At 48.8% G+C, this 23,745-nt stretch overlaps 1 protein-coding gene across 3 annotated transcripts in view; it reads left to right on the top strand.

The window, feature by feature from the left end:
- The window catches only part of ANO8 (anoctamin 8), a 62,613-nt gene that overhangs the window by 14,783 nt on the left and 24,085 nt on the right, over positions 1 to 23,745 (top strand). For all 3 annotated transcript variants that reach the window (XM_075611099.1, XM_075611096.1, XM_075611097.1), the window contains exons 2-6: positions 16,305 to 16,415; positions 19,178 to 19,310; positions 19,508 to 19,646; positions 22,584 to 22,680; positions 23,314 to 23,430. In XM_075611099.1, the coding sequence (XP_075467214.1) occupies positions 16,305 to 16,415; positions 19,178 to 19,310; positions 19,508 to 19,646; positions 22,584 to 22,680; positions 23,314 to 23,430 (597 nt within the window). The remainder of the gene's footprint in view (positions 1 to 16,304; positions 16,416 to 19,177; positions 19,311 to 19,507; positions 19,647 to 22,583; positions 22,681 to 23,313; positions 23,431 to 23,745) is intronic.

Genomic DNA, 23,745 nt, shown 5'->3' with positions numbered 1-23,745 from the left:
CACAGCTCGCAAGCTGTCCCACTTTTCACCTTCTCAAAGGTCCCTCAAATGAACAATATCTCCCCAAAATCCGTCCCCATATACCACCTGTCACGAACCGCACACAAGTGAGCACGTGACTTAGATATGCAATCAGGGTTAATGCACATGGCCTCTCTAGCCAACTCACCTTTTTCCTCTGCAAGCTACTTTCAGTTAGTTAATATTAACCCCTTATTCAATTGCAATCATATCTACACGCTGCCACCACCCATGAAATTATGCAAATATGTTGTAAAATGAATATCTGCCTGGGTCTCAGGCCTCTGGATATAATAGAAAAACTATGCACTTAACACAGAAAAATAAAAAATATATATATAAATACAGTGCTTAGATTACAGAAAAAGGATTACAAGAACATACAATTACAGTAAATGCAGGGCAGTTTCTTAAAATAACAGGATAAAACAGAAATCCATATTAGATTACGTTACCACATATCAAGACTTTTCCCAGAGCGGTCACTGGTGAAGAAATGAGAAATCACGTGTTTGGTCCAAAACACACCTCTGTTGAAATCTGATTTTAATAATACGTTGCTAAGTCTTATGTACATTTTTTCCCCCATTGAAATATCATAAGCCCAGCCCCGTCGTAAATCAGCTGCGAGATAGACGGTTTTATGACAGAGAAAAAATATTACGTTTTTTTGGCCACAGTATATAAACACACTCATAACTTCCCTTCTCTAATACATTGACACACTTTCAGTCACGTGAATAGATTCAGGCGGTCATGACGGACTCAATTAGACTAATCACGACCGTCAGGATCCTAAATTTGAGTGACAAATGGATATCTGTCCTTGGCACCTCTTACCCATGTAGTGTGTGGTTTCATTGCATGTGAATCCCTGCCACGTTCACACAGATGTAACTCTTAGTATGTACAGTGGATGACGTCACATGATATTCTCATTTTTTATAAAGTCCCCCAATGAGGGCTTAATCTGTGTGTCACCTCTCTCTGGAATGTGCCAGTAATCCTTCACGAATGTTTAGTTTTCTTTGAGTCTTCTCTGGTTATCGTTTAGGACCTTCTAAACAACACGTCACTTTTAGTGGGGTATCCCTGATAAGCCCCCTCCCCCAATAAAGTCCCCTTTGAAGACTAGCACAGACCCAGGAAATGTCTTGACCTTTCATAAGCCAATACATTGTATTTTAAACTAAAACTGTTGCACCATTAACCCCTGAAGCACCAAATTGATTAAAATACATAATATCTCCTCATGATGTTATCATGACAGGGTATGGATCTGAGTAACGCCAAGACTGACATAACGTCACGTTTTTGGAAGATAAGGCGACATTATGCTGCAATAACCTGACATTAAGTTTATTTTAATGAGATGTGTTTTGGATTTAGTTTTTGCACATAATTAGCTTTCTGCATATCACATTGACTCAGGGAACATAACGTCCGATCTTGTTTTAGGTAACGTCACGTTATGTTCCCTGACTTTACAGAGTTTAGTGCATCTAGGCCTTAGTGTCAATTTACATGTCTCCGAGGCCACCTACATACATTAGGGAAACAGTGAGTTTCAGGGACACATGAGCAATAAGTGAGAAAACAGTGTGAGGCTGTTGACCGTTTTTGTTAAGGGACCATATCCTTATTTTGTGACATCCTGAGGAACACCAACAATAAGCGTGTCTAAGATCAGATGCATTGTAAGGAACCCCAACCCTCTCTAATAGTGTGTCTGAGATCAGGAACATTGTAAGGAACCCCAGTCCTCTCTAATATTGGGTCTGAGATCAGATGCATTGTAAGGAACCCCAGTGATCTCTAATAGTGTGTCTGAGATCAGATGTATTGTAAATTCTTCTGTATTTGGTACAATTTTCAAATGACCTGAAAATTGCAGGGAACCCTTTAGGGACGCTTGGGGAATGCATGTGTCCTTAAGAACCCCTGCTGAAAAACACTGATGTAGAGACTAGTGGAGCAGAAAGGAGAAGGCTTTGGGCAGCCATGAATACAGATAGACAATTATCTGTATCTTAATGTGTATATTGTACATTAATTTGCATGCAAATATACATCTTATACTATATTAGTGAAAGCACTGTATGTTTGCCTGCCTGCCTGCCTGCATGCATGCATGCATGCCTGCCTGCTGGATGTCCGGTGTCCCTAGCGGCAATCTCATTGGTCCCTTGGCCCGCCCGCCCCCGCACACCTCTCATTGGCCTCACACACTCACACCACCCCCTTGGCCCGCCCCCCACACCTCTCATTGGCCTGAGGCGGAGTGACGGGCCAAAGGTCCAAAAAAATAAATAAAACACACACACACACACACACACACACACACACACACACACACACACACACACACACACACACACACACACACACACACACACACACACACACACCTCTCTCCCCTCTCCAAATCACCTTTTCCCCCTCCCCAGCGGCATCACCTCTTCCCCCTCCCCAGCGGCATCACCTCTTCCCCCTCCCCAGCGGCATCACCTCTTCCCCCTCCCCAGCGGCATCACCTCTCCCCGCTCCAATAAAACACACACACACACACACACACACACACACACACACACACACACACACACACACACACACACACACACCTCTCTCCCCTCTCCAAATCACCTTTTCCCCCTCCCCAGCGGCATCACCTCTTCCCCCTCCCCAGCGGCATCACCTCTTCCCCCTCCCCAGCGGCATCACCTCTTCCCCCTCCCCAGCGGCATCACCTCTTCCCCCTCCCCAGCGGCATCACCTCTTCCCCCTCCCCAGCGGCATCACCTCTTCCCCCTCCCCAGCGGCATCACCTCTCCCCCTCCCCAGCGGCATCACCTCTCCCCGCTCCAAATCACCTCTCCCCGCTCCAAATCACCTCTCCCCGCTCCAAATCACCTCTCCCCGCTCCAAATCACCTCGCTTCCCGCAGCTGCCACGCGGCGCGTAAGATGGCGGACCCCCTTCCTCCCTCGCGGCGCCGAGTCAGACGGTGGCGGCGCCCGGAAGTACAGGTAGGTGTCGCTCCCCACCTCCGGCGCCAAACGGAACTGAGAAAGGGCGCATCAACTGAGGTGTGTGTGTGTGTGTGTGTGTGTGTGTGTGTGTGTGTGTGTGTGTGTGTGTGTCACTGTCCACTGCCCCCCCCTCCTATCCACTGCCCCCCCTCCTGTCCACTGCCCCCCCCTCCTGTCCACTGCCCCCCCCTCCTGTCCACTGCGTCCCCCCTCCTGTCCACTGCGTCCCCCCTCCTGTCCCCCCTCCTGTCCACTGCCCCCCCTCCTGTCCACTGCCCCCCCTCCTGTCCACTGCCCCCCCCTCCTATCCACTGCCCCCCCTCCTGTCCACTGCCCCCCCCTCCTGTCCACTGCCCCCCCCTCCTGTCCACTGCGTCCCCCCTCCTGTCCACTGCGTCCCCCCTCCTGTCCCCCCTCCTGTCCACTGCCCCCCCTCCTGTCCACTGCCCCCCCTCCTGTCCACTGCCCCCCCTCCTATCCACTGCCCCCCCTCCTGTCCACTGCCCCCCCCTCCTGTCCACTGCGTCCCCCCTCCTGTCCACTGCGTCCCCCCTCCTGTCCACTGCGTCCCCCCTCCTGTCCCCCCTCCTGTCCACTGCCCCCCCTCCTGTCCACTGCCCCCCCCTCCTGTCCACTGCCCCCCCCTCCTGTCCACTGCCCCCCCTCCTGTCCACTGCCCCCCCTCCTGTCCACTGCCCCCCCTCCTGTCCACTGCCCCCCCTCCTGTCCACTGCCCCCCCTCCTGTCCACTGCCCCCCCCTCCTGTCCACTGCCCCCCCCCTCCTGTCCACTGCCCCCCCCTCCTGTCCACTGCCCCCCCCTCCTGTCCACTGCCCCCCCCTCCTGTCCACTGCCCCCCCCTCCTGTCCACTGCCCCCCCCCTCCTGTCCACTGCCCCCCCCTCCTGTCCACTGCCCCCCCCTCCTGTCCACTGCCCCCCCTCCTGTCCACTGCCCCCCCTCCTGTCCACTGCCCCCCCTCCTGTCCACTGCCCCCCCTCCTGTCCACTGCCCCCCCCCTCCTGTCCACTGCCCCCCCCCTCCTGTCCACTGCCCCCCCCTCCTGTCCACTGCCCCCCCCTCCTGTCCACTGCCCCCCCCTCCTGTCCACTGCCCCCCCCTCCTGTCCACTGCCCCCCCCCCCTCCTGTCCACTGCCCCCCCCCCTCCTGTCCACTGCCCCCCCCCTCCTGTCCACTGCCCCCCCCCTCCTGTCCACTGCCCCCCCCTCCTGTCCACTGCCCCCCCCTCCTGTCCACTGCCCCCCCCTCCTGTCCACTGCCCCCCCCCCTCCTGTCCACTGCCCCCCCCCCTCCTGTCCACTGCCCCCCCCCTCCTGTCCACTGCCCCCCCCTCCTGTCCACTGCCCCCTCCCTCCTGTCCACTGCCCCCCCTCCTGTCCACTGCCCCCCCCTCCTGTCCACTGCCCCCCCCCCTCCTGTCTACTGCCCCCCCCCCTCCTGTCCACTGCAGGAAATGCAGGGGGAGGAATCCATGCCTTTGAGGCGCCCCCCCCCCCCTCCCTTTGACGCCCCCCCCTCCCTTTGACGCCCCCCCCCTCCCTTTGACGCCCCCCCCTCCCTTTGACGCCCCCCCCCCTCCCTTTGACGCCCCCCCCCTCCCTTTGACGCCCCCCCCCCCTCCCTTTGACGCCCCCCCCTCTCCCTTTGACGCCCCCCCCTCTCCCTTTGACGCCCCCCCCCTCCCTTTGACGCCCCCCCCCCTGCCTTTGACGCCCCCCCCTGCCTTTGACGCCCCGCGCGCACACACTGACTGACTGCCGCACGCACGCACACACTGACTGACGCGCACACAAAGCCTGACTGACGCACGCACACACTGACTGAGGCACACACTGACTGTGTGTGCGTCAGTCAGTCTGTGTGTGTTTGTGTTTCTGCCTCAGACTCACTGACGCGCGAGCAAACACACAGTGACTGACGCACACACGCTACATGAAGCTGTAAAGGAGGGAGGGAGGGGGGGGACTGGATTGATGTGAATGGGGGACAAACAGAGAGAGGGGGGAGGAGAGAGAGGAACGGGAACATTACATCCCGGGCAACGCCGGGTCTCTCAGCTAGTTGTAAATAAAACAGACTGCTCTGCATGCAGATACATAGCCACTCTTGCACTGAAGAAGTTAACGATCTTGGCCTAGAGGTAGACAGTGCGGTGTGATTTTGTCAGGAGGGTAGAGAGCGCAACATGTGAGCAGAGCAAATTATGCTGCAGTAACAGTGAGAAAGCTCCTCCCAGCAGCATGAATGGGAGAATTCATAGTACAGAGCAGTGAGTCATGTCTGGGAGTCATAGAATTTACAGCCGACCAATCAGAGGTGAGGAGCGGAATCCCATTCACTGCAGGATGCTCTGCGCACAGATACACGATGCTCTGCGCACAGATACACAATACTCTGCACGCAGATACACGATGCTCTGCGCACAGATACACGATGCTCTGCGCACAGATACACAATACTCTTCACGCAGTTACACTACACTCTGCGCACAGATACACAATGCTCTGCGCACAGATACATGATGCTCTGCGCACAGATACACGATACTCTGCACGCAGATACACGATGCTCTGCGCGCAGATACACTATGCTCCGCACGCAGATACACGATGCTCTGCGCACAGATACAATGCTCTGCTTACAGATACACGATACTCTGCGCACCGATACACGATGCTTAGCGTCCAGACACGTGATGCTCTGCGCACAGATACACGATGCTCAGCGTGCAGATACATGATGCTCTGCGTACAGATACACGATGCTCAGCGTGCAGATACATGATGCTCAGCGTGCAGATACATGATGCTCAGCGTGCAGATACATGATGCTCAGCGTGCAGACACGTGATGCTCTGCGCGCAGATACACGATGCTCTGCGCGCAGATACACGATGCTCTACGCGCAGATACACGATGCTCTGCGCACAGATACATGATGCTCTGCGCACAGATACACTATGTTCTGCGTACAGATACACGATGCTCTGCGTACAGATACACGATGCTCAGCGTGCAGATACACGATGCTCTGCGCACAGATACACGATGCTCTGCGCACAGATACACGATGCTCTGCGCACAGATACACGATGTTCTGCGCACAGATACACGATGCTCTGCGGACAGATTCACGATGCTCTGCGCACAGATACACGATGCTCTGCGCACAGATACACGATGCTCTGTGTGCAGGTACACGATGCTCTGTGTGCAGGTACACGATGCTCTGCGCACAGATACACGATGCTCTGTGTGCAGGTACACGATGCTCTGTGCGCAGATACACGATGCTCTGCGCGCAGATACACGATGCTCTGTGTGCAGGTACACGATGCTCTGTGTGCAGGTACATGATGCTCTGTGCACAGATACACGATGCTCTGCGCACAGATACACGATGCTCTGCGCACAGATACACGATGCTCTGCGCACAGATACACGATGCTCTGCGCACAGATACACGATGCTCTGCGCACAGATACACGATGCTCTGCGCACAGATACACGATGCTCTGCGCGCAGATACACGATGCTCTGCGCGCAGATACACGATGCTCTGCGCGCAGATACACGATGCTCTGCGCACAGATACACGATGCTCTGTGTGCAGGTACACGATGCTCTGTGTGCAGGTACACGATGCTCTGCGCACAGATACACGATGCTCTGTGTGCAGGTACACGATGCTCTGTGTGCAGGTACACGATGCTCTGCGCACAGATACACGATGCTCTGCGCACAGATACACGATGCTCTGCGCACAGATACACGATGCTCTGCGCACAGATACACGATGCTCTGCGTGCAGGTACACGATGCTCTGCGCACAGATACACGATGCTCTGTGTGCAGGTACACGATGCTCTGTGTGCAGGTACACGATGCTCTGCGCACAGATACACGATGCTCTGCGCACAGATACACGATGCTCTGTGTGCAGGTACACGATGCTCTGTGTGCAGGTACATGATGCTCTGCGCACAGATACACGATGCTCTGTGCACAGATACACGATGCTCTGCGCACAGATACACGATGCTCTGCGCACAGATACACGATGCTCTGTGTGCAGGTACACGATGCTCTGCGCACAGATACACGATGCTCTGCGCACAGATACACGATGCTCGGCGCACAGATACACGATGCTCTGCGCACAGATACACGATGCTCTGTGTGCAGGTACACGATGCTCTTTGTGCAGGTACACGATGCACTGTGTGCAGGTACACGATGCTCTGTGTGCATGTACACGATGCTCTGTGTGCAGGTACACACTACTTTTCATGCAGATACCCATCGCTGTGTTAGGCTACGCTTATACAGCCATTGTGACGAGTTGTACTTGGAAGTTTAGGTGACGTCGCTGGATGACATCATAAAAGGGGGGGGGGGCAGAGGCACGGAGAAGCTCCCGATTGGCCGCAAGGGGAGATCGTCGCCGGAAAAAATCAAATATCAGTGACAGATTTCTGTCTGTCTGTCGCTCCATCGCTTTGTCGCCGTTGCGTGCACTATAAGCGCACGTGACGGCGACAATGCATTTGTTTTGCCATGGCGCATCGCCAGCATTGTAAGCGCAGCCTAATGCATACAGATGGATGTACAGTGTTCTGCAAAACATGCGCATGCGTATCACTCTGTATGCAAATACGTGCTGTCCAGCAAGGCATGCAGATACATATATATACATACAGATGCACATATTGGTGTGTAGATATACAGGGCTCTGCACACCAAGACCTATCACAATGCATTCAGATAACTCTTGCTCTGTATTCAAGATATACTGATACACTCCTCTGCATTGTACATATATACTGTAGATTGATCTACATAGAGATGCACAAGTGTTAACGATCGCTAATGGTTATTAAACTGTACAACTCTCAAATAGGAGCATTCAGACTTGATTTTCCCCCCAATGTGCACAAAAAAACGGCATTGAGAAATTCACCTTTTATTATATGCACCTTATTCTGCTTACTGCTGGATATACCGTAACCTCTCCTCACATCAGTGATTACTTCTTGGCTGGGATACCTTTTTATGGACCGGCATATACATCGTACAGGGCTGTCTTGTGCATTAGCTTTCTAGGCTGCACAGCGAGTCTGATGAAGAGACTCCTGCAGTCGCGAGAGACAACCTTGTATGGTTTATATGTTGGTCCATTAAATTGTCTTACTCTTTCGGGGACCAGTACGACTACGAGCACTCTTCAATGAACACACAGGGGAGCAAACAGGTAGACACGCAGATATAGATAGAGATAGATGTCTGATAGATAGAGATAGATATGCAGGTATTGATAGATAACACGCTGTGTAGTTGCATTTATGCATTCGCTCACAGTTCTGAACTGGTTTTGCATCTGTATAATATAAGCTGGTGTCTCCCCCTCCCAGTGATTATATAATACAGAGGTCTGGTGGTCTCCCTCTTCCTGTGGTTATATAATACAGAAAGTCTGGTGGTCTCCCCCCTCCCAGTGATTATATAATACAGAGGGTCTGGTGGTCTCCTCTCCCAGTGATTATATAATACAGAGGGTCTGTGGTCTCCCCCTCCCAGTGGTTATATAATACAGAGAGTCTGGTGGTCTCGCTCCCTCCCAGTGATTATATAATACAGAGGTCTGGTGGTCTCCCCCTCCCAGTGATTATATAATACAGAGGGTCTGGTGGTCTCCCCCTCCCAGTGATTATATAATACAGAGGGTCTGGTGGTCTCGCTCCCTCCCAGTGATTATATAATACAGAGGTCTGGTGGTCTCCCCCTCCCAGTGGTTATATAATACAGAGAGTCTGGTGGTCTCCCCCTCCCAGTGGTTATATAATACAGAGGGTCTGTGGTCTCCCCCTCCCAGTGGTTATATAATACAGAGGGTCTGGTGGTCTCCCCCTCCCAGTGATTATATAATACAGAGGGTCTGTGGTCTCGCTCCCTCCCAGTGATTATATAATACAGAGGGTCTGGTGGTCTCGCCCCTCCCAGTGATTATATAATACATAGAGTCTGGTGGTCTCTCCCTCCCAGTGATTATATAATACAGAGAGTCTGGTGTCTCGCTCCCTCCCAGTGATTATATAATACAGAGAGTCTGGTGGTCTCGCTCCCTCCCAGTGATTATATAATACAGAGAGTCTGGTGGTCTCTCCCTCCCAGTGATTATATAATACAGAGGGTCTGTGGTCTCCCCCCTCCCAGTGATTATATAATACAGAGGGTGTGGTGGTCTCCCCCCTCCCATTGGTTATATAATACAGAGGGTCTGGTGGTCTCCCCCCTCACATTGGTTATATAATACAGAGGGTCTGGTGGTCTCATCCTTCACAGTGGTTATATAAATACAGTGATTCCCCTCCCCCAGGGTGGGGTCTGTGATGCTCTGGGGTGGGGGCGGGAGTCTCCTTCAGCTGTCTCTTGTAATGTTTATTTGGGGCTGGAGATGCCCTCTGCGATCCTGCAGAGTGAGCAGCCCCTCCTGAGACGTCTTGTGAGCCCATTCCTGGGGTCCCCGCGTCACCAGCCTGGCAATGATGAGATAATGTGACTACTTTCTGGCACCAACCCAAGAGGGGCTGAGAGATGAAATAGGAGAGGGTGCAGTGACAGAACTGTGTGTGTGTTCTGCAATAGCAGAGCGTGCAACAACAGCTGTATGTGTACTGGTATACTGTAGCGGAGTGCAGTGGCAGAACTGTGTGTACACTAGAAAAGTAGAGAGTGCAACAACAGCTGTGTGTGTACTGGTATAGCAGAATGCAACAGCTGTGTGTGTACTGGTACAGCAGAGTACAACAGCTGTGTGTGTACTGGTACAGCAGAGTGCAACAGCTGTGTGTGTACTGGTATAGCAGAAGAGTGTATACTGAAAGAAGAACTCATTACACGCTCTATAACACATCTCTACTTTCACCCTGAAAGAAAATGTCCCTCGTTCCAGCACATTAGGGGAAGATTAAGAGATTTCCAGTCAGATCTCCATCATAAGAGCTGCACACGTTAGCACGTATGTGAGTACCGCAAATATAATCCCCCACTTTGAGTTGCAGACGTGTGAAGTCACACCAGCCACAGACAGGAGTATGAGCTATGAGCTGGCTAACTACCAGTGATACAAGGGCCAGTGTGGGCCTGGGGTGGGGCAGTGTAGGGTCCCACTATAGGGCCATAGCAACAAAAAAATATATAAAAAGGCTTTCACTAATACATACACATAGACGTTCAGACATACAGTACATGTACATACATGCTCCATGGCTGATAATTAACCCCTGTCATGGTGAGCTTGCCAGGTGTGTAATAAAGGGGTCACCCCCCAGTTGGCAGCCCTACAATCGTGCAGGATGTGAGGGGTTAATGGAATCATATACATGTATTTCTGCAGTCCCCTGCTTCAGCACAAAATGTATTCCCCTTTGTTTTATGTGTTCTCGCCCTGTGACGTGATTGCACCAAATATCTACACTGGGATCAGGCCGGGAGGGAAGGGGTTAACTGTGGTTGAATGTTTATGGCCCTGTGTTCCCTTCCCACCTTTTTGGCCACCATTTGCAGTGACATACAGAATGCCATGTATTCCTATGCAGAGGTTACAGGGCTGTTGCAATTACTGCTGGTTTTGAAATGTGGTTTGTGTAACATGAGGTTTTAAAACCCAATATTGCTATCTCCGGTTCCGTGATAGCTGGAAGTCTGACATTTACAGCTTCAGTGGTTTTTGCCACAATTTGACCGTTTGGACATTTGGAGGTCTTTACCCCGAAATGTGGACCCCCCCTATATATTGCCGCTTTTTTGCCTGTTGTTACTTATTCTCTACCTCCTATTGAATGTCTTTTTGGGAGTTTTTCCTCCTTATCTTGGATTACATGCCCTTAGCTTACACTGTCCACATCCCCATACTCCCAACCCAGGGGGTTTCTTTATACCATAAGGTGGCTCAGTTGGACACTTTGGACAAACACTGCGACGTGGCTAAGTTATACACACTGAGTACAAACCAGTCCATCCTTCAGACTATACCAGTTTAATTCTTTGCATATCCTATGGGAGGGACACTTTGTAGCATAACTTGTTATCGTGTGTCTTCTTTGTTCACACTTTCTGTGTATGCTTCAGCCACATTTTGTTGTACGTTTTTCACATATAGTAACATTTATTTTTGCTATCTGTTTCCTTACTCTTTTTGACAATGTATATATATTATAGTTTCTAAGGATTACAAGGGGTCCCGCATATTATTCGTTGGTGGGTGCGGTCTGTCACTTTTCTTGTCTGAAGATTTAGGGGCCTATGCAGAGAGCAGCGCTGGAAATTATTGGCGAGGGAAATAAAATGTACCTTTAATGGGGAGATTTTTTCTCCATATGCAGGAAGGTGAGAAATCTGCTATTTTTTTTCATGAATGCGTGTGTCCAGTTGAAAATGGAGAGATGCGCGCTGCTAAAATGTCTTAGAAAAAATTCGCCGTTTTTTTTTCCCTCCCCTATGGCCGCCGAGCTCCTCCAGCTTCTTGCCAACTTTAGTTGGCGGAGCTAATTGTTGAATTTCGCGCCATGTTTTTGGCGCGAACAGCCGCTAGATGGCGATCGTCCCTTTCTGAATAGGGACCTTTTAAAAACTGGCGAGATTTAGGTTCTCGCCAGCCGCGCGGCGTGATTTAAAAAATAAAAATAAATAAATGGTGCTTTTTTCTACACTCGCCATTACCTGCCTTTCTAAAGGCAGATTTCGCCAAAAAATGCCGCTTTTCCTGTTAGCGCTGCTCTCTGCATGAGGCCCTTAGTCCTATTAAGTTGAATGGAGCCAATCCCTTCCCCAGTACAGGGAAGAAGCTTCTCAGCACATTGAATACAAGGCTTCTCTCTCTCTCTCTCTCTCTCTGACAGCTGCATTGACTGTGCTAGTCTGCAGGATTTCAGAGATAATGCAGCAGTGTATCTAATGAAATGCACATTTTTTTGTTGATGTAGCAAAGTCAAATTGCACAAGCTGTAAGAAACCGGCATTTCATATCATCCTAATATCTCTTAGCATCATTGTATTAAGCGGCTTTGCTCCTGGGTACATCAGCTTGTGATATAGGGGAGACTATAAGATGAGATATAGGGAGATGTTATATGGGGCAATGGGAGGAGTTATAGGAAGCAGTTATAAGGAGCATTAGGAGCGGTTATATGGAGTGTCACGGGGAGACCGGACTATTAAACCAGGGATCAATTCGCCAGACAGAAAAGTTGATAAAATTGATTTTTTTGGGGGAAAAAGGGTATCTAACACTGTACAGACATATAACACATATTAACCCACTGAGATAACAGGGGGTACCCTGCAGAACTAAGCGCAGGGATCTCCCACAAGAGATTTCCCCTGTTCTTCCATGCAATGTCTTCAGGACCTGGTCTTGGAACTGACCCGACTGGACCTCCTGCCTGGAATCTGCACAGGAACTAGCACTGCAACGGGAACTAGAGCTAACTAACAGGGGTCTCACTGCACCTTTATACCTCCTGGCACAGCATGGCTACATAAAAAGGAGTTCAGGTGCTTTCAATATCACCCAGCCCTTGATTGGTGGGTAGAACTGCAACAACAAAAAAGTCACAGACAACTTTGCAAAATTTCTCCTGAACATAACATTAACCCCTAGTCCCTGAAGTGCTGGAACCAGGCTTACAATACAGATATGGGCTTGACCTTTATTTAAAGCAATCACATTTACCCATACCGTCACATGGAGCAATAGGAGGAGTTATAAAGAAAGGTTACATAGGGCAATGGGAGGAGTTATAGGGAGCGGTTATATGGAGCAATAGGAGGAGTTATGGGGAGAGAGAGCCTTCATAAAATACACCATTTGTTCTTTTAATAGAAAAACAAACCATTAATCGGTCAATAAAAAAATTGTGGTACTCTGGGTTTGTTAATTAAAACGTGTTACTTTGTACCATTGCCACCATTCTTTGACCATTGACTACAGTGTAAAGGTCTTAGGTGTGTCCTCAGTTGCTGGGACTGTGTGCCATGTACCCAGCAGCTGTCACATGAAGGACCCGTGATTGGCTGTGCAGGGATTGTGGGAGCTGCCGAGGACGCAGTAACAATGCCCTCGCTGTTCCTGTCTTACGCCTCCTCAGCAGTTCAGATGCCAACAACAGTGCATTGTCCTTACTAGGGAATTCTGAGGGCCTGGGGTATTCTGGGTAATTTATTGCGCTTGTGGGCTGCAGGTGGTAACCAGGAAGATGCTCTTACAGCAGAATTGCTGGTAATACAACTCCTGGAATTATTTATTGGTCCAAAGGTCCAATTATTTATTGGTCCAAATCACTGAAATGGCCCCAGGTTTAAGAACAGAACTAAGCAAAATGTAGCAGTAGAGGACAATTATTTAGTGAGTGACAGACACTGTTGTAATCCATGAGGCTTGGGATGAGTGAGACTAAGGCTGCGTCCATGGTGACCGCACGCTCGCGTCCGTGCATGTGATGTTAGCGGGAGCATTTTGTGGCCAGGCTAGACATGATGGGGAGGCGTGGCTGGGGCGTGGCTCTGACATCATGGAGCTGGTCTGCCCTCATTGGGGGAACCGCTCACGTGACCTGGCCGTCACGCCGTGGAATGAAATGTAACTGATTCCTCGTGCACCACGCGCTGTCGCACGCACGGTCCACGCGCGGTCCATGGCTGCGATCATTGTTTTAAGGCATTGTGATTGCGCCGCACGCGCACACCTCCGCGTGGTCTCCCATAACATGGCCGCAGCCTTACTGCTAATGAGTGAGTCTGTACAGTATTATGTTTCGTGAGACACACTCAGAATAGTGAGACTCCTTATAACTCACTGCCTTCCAATGAGGGAGACCTGTTCTGAAAAAAGCGAGGTTGCCGTCTATTGAGTGACACTTAGTCCTAATGAGTGACACTTAGTCCTGATGAGTGACATCTAGTCCTACTGAGTGACACTTAGTCCTAATTTGTGTCATTTAGTCCTGATGAGTGACACCTAGTCCTACTGAGTGACACCTAGTCCTAATGATTGGCACTTAGTCCTAATTATTAACACTTAGTCCTAATGAGTGACACCTAGTCCTACTGAGTGACACTTAGTCCTAATGAGTGACAGTACTAGTGAGTGACACTTAATCCTACTAATGAGTGAGACTTACTCTTAATGGGTGACACCTAGTCCTAATAAGTGACACTTAGTCCAGTTGAGTGGTACCTCTGGCTAATGAGTGACACTATGTCCTAATGAATGATACTTAGTTCTAAAGAGTGATCTCTTCCTAATGAGTAACACTTCATTCCGATGAGTGACACTTAATCCCTGTCCCTTTCACAGGAGACTAAAACTCTTTTATGGGACCAAGCACCACACATGACACAGAGATCAAATAAACTTTTATTGATTCTGAACGGAGCCAGAAGACGCAACACAATATCAGCAAAAGAGCTATACTCACTCGAAACAGGGGAGTCCTAGGTGCCCGGCGCCACCGAAATGGCGTGCCCGGCGCAGCTTCCATTCCTGTGAGGGATTGGGTACTACAGGCAGCGCTGGATACAAGTCACAGCAGAGTAACTTTGAATCTCCCGCTCGGAATAGCAGACAGCCTTGTCTTGGGGCGTCTCCGGCACAACCTCAGAGTATACCGTTTAGTTCATCTACACACTAGCCTCCGTAAGGTCGCTGAGATCGGCTGCTCCTTTTCTAGATTCCCCTTCATGGGAAATCATGGGGAACGGGGCTGCAACCACTCACAGCTCAGATGCTGTGTGTTGGGCCAATCACAGTGCAAGGGCTCAGTTGTGTTGACCAATCTGGGCTGGAGGTGTGATGGGGAGGCTGAGGCAAGGAGGGCGGACATTACAAAACAGACAATGAGAACAGCACCTACCTGCTCATGTTTTCAATGCTGACTTGCTATCTCTTGATGAGATAGGTGCCTCTCTGTCTGGTGCAGACAATGGCTCCCAGATAGGAGGCTGGCCCATCCCCACTCTCCCCTGTCCTCAACCCTCTCGTGGAGCCAGCTAAACCCGGATTCCTGGTTGTGCAGGCTTGGTAAGTGTATTACCAGCCAAGCATGCCAAGGGAACAAAGAAACACAGTTACACAAGAACAAATACATGTCACATAGAAAATAAAGGTTTACACATATACACTCACCTAATATATTTGGCCAGATGAGCCACAATAGGATGTATATACAGGGCAAGCCTGTATTTTCATCCAGACGATAGGGCAATAGCTGGGCTTCACCTTCATTATAAGAGCCTCATTGCCCATATCTTCAAAATCCCGATGAGTGATACTTAGTCCGGATGAGTGGCACCTTGTCCTAACGAGTGATACTTAGTCATACAAGTGATACTTAGTCCTAACGAGTGATAGTCATACAAGTGATACTTAGGCCTAATGAGTGATACTTAGTCCTAACAAGTGATAGTCATACAAGTGATACTTAGGCCTAATGAGTGATACTTAGTCCTAATGAGTGATATTTAGCCCTGTTGAGTGATACTTGGCAGGCCTATCATTTTTGTTTTGAAAGAGAGCTGCGATTAACCCTTTCACTGCTGGACAAGCTGGCACTGCGCTGCACTATTTATAACCAGAAATATTGGGCGGGTGAATATCAGTTTCCACTGACCTTTGAGCTGTGAAGCCACAGCCTCTGTGTATCCATGCACCCACCTCATCAACCATTCAGTCCTAGAGGTGACCTGCTCTGCATCCACACACCCCGTCTAATCCTAAAGGTTCCACGTTCAGCATTCCCGCACCCATCTTCTAAATCGTTAAGTCGTAGAGGCAACAGGCTGTGTGTGTATCCACTTTAATGAAAAGCAGTGTCGTCACCAATAAACCTCTCCTACTCCCTCCTGGTTAAGGAAATCCTGGATTAAACCATATTAACCACAATTAGTTTTGAGGGTAGTTGATTCATCGAACAGTCTCCCAGCAAAGTTGACAGAGACTGATACAGTAAAGGAATTAAAACCTGCTTGGGAAATAAACAATGGGGGATTCTTCATATAAATTATTAGTGATCTAATGGTGCCGGAGGCTTCCTAGCCGGTAGGAAGGTGGGCAGACTCGGTGGGACAAAGGGCGTATCTTCTGGCAGTTGTCTTGTTTCTGTGTTACTTCAGAGCATGGTGTAGATCATTTCCCATCCCCTGCGTCACCCTCTCCTCCTGTACCTTCTAACCGCAGATAAGCTGTTCGGGAAGCGCCTCCTGCAGGCTGGGCGATACATCACATCCCACAAATCCTGGATGAGAACAGTGCCCACGGAGAACTGTGATGTGCTCATGACCTTCTCAGGTAACAGACCAATAACACTGCCGACTGGTGTCACCCACCCGCCTATAACCATACTACTGTCACTTAGCTACACCCACCCGTTACCATCACCCATTCACACCCCTCCACAAGCATCATCCACCGACCTATAATTATACCACTTTCACCCACTTATTACCATTACCGACTCATAACCATCACCCAATAACTCGGGTGCGCAAACTTTTCAGTCTGCGTCCCCCTGCCTGCTCGCGCCCCACTCATTACCTGTTCGCAGTTGGTTTGCGCTGTCGCGTTACCATGGCGACGTTACGTCATGTGACCGGCGGTGCTATTTGACAGAAGCTGAGACCAGGTAAGGGACCTACAGAGGCCTTGTGCACGCTCCCCCGGGATTTAATTTAAATGCTTTGGGGAAGAGCGTGGGACCTCTGTAAGCTCTGCGCTCCCCCCCAAAAATAATAATCTGGTGCCTCCCAGTTTGCGCAACCCTGCAATAACATACTTTCTACAGTTACCCACCTATTACCATTACCGACTCACATCCATCCATAACCATCACCCAATAACTTATACCTACTACAATCACCCACTTATTACCATCACCAATTCACACGTTCCATAACCATCACCCAATAACTTATATCTACCACAATCACCCACATATTACTATAAATGACTCACACGCTCCATAACCATGACCCAATAACTTATACCTGCTACACTCACCCACTTATTACCATCACCAACTCACACGTTCCATAACCATCACCCAATAACTTATATCTACTACAATCACCCACATATTACTATCAATGACTCACACGCTCCATAACCATCACCCAATAACTTATACCTGCTACAATCACCCACCTACATATTACCATCACCGACTCTCACGCTCCATAACAATCACCCAATATGTTATACCTACAACAATCACCCACCTATTACCATCACCAACTCACACCTCTCCATAACCATCGCTCAATAAATAATACCTTCTACAATCACCCACCTATTACCATCACCAACTCACACCCCTCCATAACCATCCCCCAATAACTCATACCTATTACAATCACCCACCTATTACCATAACCAACTCACACGTTCCATAATCATCTCCCAATAACTTATACCTTCTACCATCAGGAGGAAAATGTGTGAGCACCTCGCTCTATAACCCCTTGGTAAGGTAACTGCGTGCTGCCTGGGAGGAGATTGAGTATTAACTAGATAGGTGTACTTCAAAGACAAAGTGCACTAAAGGATCCCTATTGATGGCGCACTGCAGACCTATTTTATGTAATAACAAGGTCAAAAGCAGGTGAGTATCCGATAATTAAAAATATACTTTATTAATAGAGTTTAGCTAATAATAAAAATAGATATATATCCAAAAAGGGAGGATCTATACCTATGAATTCATTCCCTCCATATAACAATCCAAATATAGTTAATGTTGGTACAAATGATCATAAGTGTAAATATTATTAGTAGAGAAATAATATCTCTTAGTTTGAGTATAAGGGCTACTGTCTAATGATACATAATGGAAAATCTCCCACCTAAGATAGAGATATAATGAAGTGAAATCCCTTAAACCTCTAAATAGTTTAAGTAGAAATGTGCTGCTCAAATAAAGGAATCGAAACTTCAGTGTATATACATAAGGTGACAAAGTTAGGCAGTGTATCTAGCAGTATAAAGCAAATCTGCTAATATCAGTGTGATCATGCATATAGTGAACCATGTACTTGTTAATTCCTTCAAATAGGATTCAGTGTAATAGACTGCGCATGCGCATGATACTCCGTGATACCTGTCCTATATAACAATCTCTAATAACGTAGTAGATGTCAGTGGGAGAAAGACTTATGATCATTATTCTAATCAGTATTCTGCATAAGAGTTTATTGAATTTCCATGGTTGTGTCTTGTGAGCTGTTAAGTCCATCAGACAGAGACCGGTATGGGTCCTAGCCGACATGACTGTATAAATTTTGTAATTGTTCACCTCTTTGTGACATCCATTATTCCACTAAAACGTGTGGAAATATATATAAGATATTCTGATCAACAACATTATGTATCATTAGACAGTAGCCCTTATACTCAAACTAAGAGATATTATTTCTCTACTAATAATATTTACACTTATGATCATTTGTACCAACATTAACTATATTTGGATTGTTATATGGAGGGAATTAATTCATAGGTATAGATCCTCCCTTTTTGGATATATACCTATTTTTAATATTAGCTAAACTCTATTAATAAAGTATATTTTTAATTATCGGATACTCACCTGCTTTTGACCTTGTTATTACATAAAATAGGTCTGCAGTGCGCCATCAATAGGGATCTTTTAGTGCACTTTGTCTTTGAAGTACACTTATCTAGTTAATACCTTCTACAATCACCCACCTATTACCATTACCAACTCATATCTCTCCATAACCATCGCTCAATAAATAATACCTTCTACAATCACCCACCTATTACCATCACCGACTCACACGTTCCATAATCATCGCCCAATAACTCATACTTATTACAATCACCCACCTATTACCCTCACCAACTCACACGTTCCATAACCATCTCCCAATAACATACCTTCTACAATCACCCACCTATTACCATTACCAACTCATACCTCTCCATAACCATCGCTCAATAAATAATACCTTCTACAATCACCCACCTATTACCATCACCGACTCACACCTCTCCACTACCACCATCCTCTTATGGCTATTACTATCTCCCTCCAGACACCATGGATGACCATACGCTGCTGTGGTTGCTGAACCACGTGCGGTTAGGGATCCCGGAGCTCATCATGCAAATCCGACACCACAGACACACCCGGATCTACGCCTTCTTTGTCACGGCCACATACGAGAAGTACGTCTCATCTCTGAACCTCCTGCTGTACTCCCCTGCAGCCTGCTCCCAATCTTTCTTCCCCTCCCCCCCCCCCATCCCATCTCTTTTTAATAATATATTTTGTTTAAAAGCATTTTTGGAGGGTTAATACCCTACCCCAAAAACAAGGCGAGAGGCAAAAGCTTCCGTAAGAATGTTCCCCCCTCTCCCGGCAGTTTGCTGCGTGGTGCGGAGGAACTTGGATTACGTAAACCAATAAAGGTGGAGTTTGGGGGAGGGACGAGGATCTTCTCATGTGAGGAGGATTATATCTACCAGAACATCGAAAACGAACTGAACTTCTTCACCTCTCAGGTGAGCACCTGCCGACTCATGGATTTGGTGTGGTTATAGGATCAGTTAGGGAAGGCGTTATAAGGAGCGGTTATATGACCCGTTAATGGAGGAGTTTTAGGGAGCAGTTAGAGGAGGAGGTATAGGTTATATGATTAATTAAGGGTGGAGTTATAGGGAGCTAGTATAGGATCATTTAGGGGAGGAGTTATAGGGAGCGGGTATAGGAGCAGTTAGAGGAGGAGTTATAGGGAGCGGGTATAGGAGCAGTTGGAGGAGTTATAGTGAGCGGGTATAGAAGCAGTTAGAGGAGGAGTTATAGGGAGCGGGTATAGGAGCAGTTAGAGGAGGAGTTATAGGGAGCGGTTATAGGAGCAGTTAGAGGAGGAGTTATAGGGAGCGGGTATAGGAGCAGTTAGAGGAGGAGTTATAGGGAGCGGGTATAGGAGCAGTTAGGGGAGGAGTTATAGGGAGCGGGTATAGGAGCAGTTAGAGGAGGAGTTATACGGAGCGGGTATAGTAGCAGTTAGAGGAAGATTTATAGGGAGGGGTTATAGGAGCAGTTAGGGGAGGAGTTATAGGAGCTGTTAGGGGAGGAGTTATAGGGAGCGGGTATAGGAGCAGTTAGAGGAGGAGTTATAGGGAGCGGGTATAGGAGCAGTTAGAGGAGGAGTTATAGGGAGCGGGTATAGGAGCAGTTAGGGGAGGAGTTATAGGGAGCTGTTATCGGAGCAGTTAGGGGAGGAGTTATAGGGAGCGGTTATAGGCGGTTAGGGAAGGAGTTATAGGGAGCGGTTATAGGAGCAGTTAGGGGAGGCGTTATAGGGAGCGGGTATAGGAGCAGTTAGGGGAGGAGTTATAGGGAGCGGTTATAGGAGCAGTTAGGGGAGGAGTTATATGGAGCGATTATAGGAGCTGTTAGGGGAGGAGTTATAGGGAGCGGGTATAGGAGCAGTTAGAGGAGGAGTTATAGGGAGCGGTTATAGGAGCAGTAAGGGGAGGAGTTATAGGGAGCGATTATAGGAGTAGTTAGAGGAGGAGTTATAGGGAGCGGGTATAGTAGCAGTTAGAGAAGGAGTTATAGGGAGCGGGTATAGTAGCAGTTAGAGGAGGAGTTATAGGGAGCGGGTATAGTAGCAGTTAGAGGAGGAGTTATAGGGAGCGGGTATAGTAGCAGTTAGGGGAGGAGTTATAGGGAGCGGTTATAGGAGCAGTTAGGGGAGAAGTTATAGGGAGCGTGTATAGGAGCAGTTAGGGGAGGCGTTATAGGGAGCGGTTATAGGTGGTTAGGGAAGGAGTTATAGGGAGCGGTTATAGGAGCAGTTAGGGGAGGTGTTATAGGAACCATTAGGGGAAGCATTATAGGGAACTTTTAGGGAGGAGTTATAGGGAGTGGTAATAGGAGCAGGTATGAGAGGAGTTGCTATATACAATAGCAAAGGGTTTCTGGCTCTTCAGGCAGTGAAGGGGTTAAGTTGTTGACTGAATCCAAGAGATAGATACTCAGCGTTATTATACGCTGCAGGTGCAGCCTATTTACTTCATTCATGGATAACTAGTCTGAATGTCTGCGTTGGCACATAGTGGGGGAAGGGCTGTTATCAAAGTCTACATTGGCATATAGTGGGGGGCACGGCTGGTTTGAATATCTGCATTAGCATGGAGTGCGGGCATGGTTGGTCTGCATACCTGGATTGGCATGGAGTGGAGGCACGCCCAGTCTATCTATCTGCATTGGCATGGAGTGGTGTGCACAGCTGGTTTGAATATCTGCATTGGCATGGAGTGGGTGCAAAGCTGGTTTGAATATCTGCATTGGCATGGAGTGGGGGCACAGCTGGTTTGAATATCTGCGTTGGCATGGAGTGGGGGCATAGCTGGTTTGAATATCTGCATTGGCATGAATTGGGAGCACAGCTGGTTTGAATATCTGCGTTGGCATGGAGTGGGGGCATAGCTGGTTTGAATATCTGCATTGGCATGGCGTGGGGGCACAGCTGGTTTGAATATCTGCATTGGCATGGATTGGGAGCACAGCTGGTTTGAATATCTGCGTTGGCATGGAGTGGGGGCATAGCTGGTTTGAATATCTGCATTGGCATGGCGTGGGGGCACAGCTGGTTTGAATATCTGCATTGGCATGGAGTGGGAGCACAGCTGGTTTGAATATCTGCGTTGGCATGGAGTGGGGGCACAGCTGGTTTGAATATCTGCGTTGGCATGGAGTGGGGGCACAGCTGGTTTGAATATCTGCATTGGCATGCCGTGGGGGCACAGCTGGTTTGAATATCTGCATTGGCATGGAGTGGGGGCACAGCTGGTTTGAATATCTGTGTTGGCATGGAGTGGGGGCAAAGCTGGTTTGAATATCTACGTTGGCATGGATTGGGGGCACAGCTGGTTTGAATATCTGCGTTGGCATGGATTGGGGGCACAGCTGGTTGGAATATCTGCGTTGGCATGGAGTGGGGGCACAGCTGGTATGAATATCTGCATTGGCATGGAGTGGGGGCACAGCTGGTTTGAATATCTGCTTTGGCATGGAGTGGGGGAACAGCTGGTTTGAATATCTGCATTGGCATGGAGTGGGGGCACAGCTGGTTTGAATATCTGCATTGGCATGGATTGGGGGCACAGCTGGTTTGAATATCTGCGTTGGTATGGAGTGGGAGCACAGCTGGTTTGAATATCTGCGTTGGCATGGAGTGGGGGCACAGCTGGTTTGAATATCTGCATTGGCATTGAGTGGGGGCACAGCTGGTATGAATATCTGCGTTGGCATGGAGTGGGGGCACAGCTGGTATGAATATCTGCGTTGGCATGCCGTGGGGGCACAGCTGGTTTGAATATCTGCGTTGGCATGCCGTGGGGGCACAGCTGGTTTGAATATCTGCGTTGGCATGGAGTGGGGGCACAGCTGGCTGTGTTACTTTCTGTGATTCTCTGACACTCCTACAGGAACGTCAGAGCATCATCAGGTACTGGATGGAGAACCTAAGAGCCAAACAAGGGGAATCGCTACATAACATCCACTTCCTGGAGGGGCAGCCAATCAGTGAGTGAGCTGCACCATCATAAACTTGGGACTGAGTATCAAGCTATAAGACTGAGCATATTGACGAGGACTCATAAAGCCACTTAGTATAATATAGATACAATAAGGCCCCACAGACCTTGTGTCAGAATATAATTGGGCTCTGCCTCAGTTTTACTTGTTGGAAGAGTCACTGGCATAAAGGAGGGATGTGGAAGAGTTTGTATGCGGCAGTGGGTGTATAGGCACGGTTAATCAGACATACATATTACACTGGGTTATACAAATGTCTACCTATCTTTGCATCATTTCCCCCCACTATTAACATTTAAATCTGTCTCTTTATCCTTTTCTCCCTCCATCTCTTTTTCTGTATCCATCTCTTCCTCTCTCCTCATCCTCGTATCCCCCTTTCCTTTGACTCTTCCCTCCCTCGGCCCTCTCTTGCTTTCTCTCCTTGACCTCCCCTCCTCTCTCTCTCTCTCTCTCTCTCTCTCTCTCTCTCCTTTCTTCCTTCCCCTACCCTTCTTCTTCTTTTGCTTCTCTCTTTCTCTTAAATGTTCTTCACCCCTCCCTTTTCTCTCCCTACTTCCCCCTCTCTTTCCCTGCCTCCTCCTTTTCCCAATCTTTCTCTTCCCCCCCTCCATCCCTCAGTCCCAGAGCTGGCTGCCCGCGGAGTGATTCAGCAGGTGTTTCCCATTCACGAGCAGCGCATCCTGAGTCGTCTCATGAAGTCCTGGGTTCAGGCCGTCTGCGAGAGACAACCCCTTGGTACGGAGGCGCTGCTGGTGCTCTCTCAGGAGGAATGGTTGGCGGGTTGGTGGTAATTCAAGGCCAGAGGAGGCAGCCCTTCCACCGCACAGACTTTCCCTCAATAATTACATCTGCTCTCCCACTAATGCCTCTTACCCACTCCAAAGACATATATAAAGCCCTACTGTATGTTATTTTAAGATTGCAGTGATGGACGCCACAGCAGATGATTATAGCAAATTGTGGGGAGGAACATGTAATGAGATACTCTGCATCAATATACTTTGTAGCATGGTCAGTTTCAGAGTAGTTATGCAGTATGACTGGCCTAGT

Source organism: Ascaphus truei, chromosome 8, assembly GCF_040206685.1.
Source record: "Ascaphus truei isolate aAscTru1 chromosome 8, aAscTru1.hap1, whole genome shotgun sequence".
In the NCBI taxonomy this organism is placed as follows: Eukaryota; Metazoa; Chordata; class Amphibia; order Anura; family Ascaphidae; genus Ascaphus; species Ascaphus truei.
This window is presented reverse-complemented; position numbering and strand designations above follow the sequence as displayed.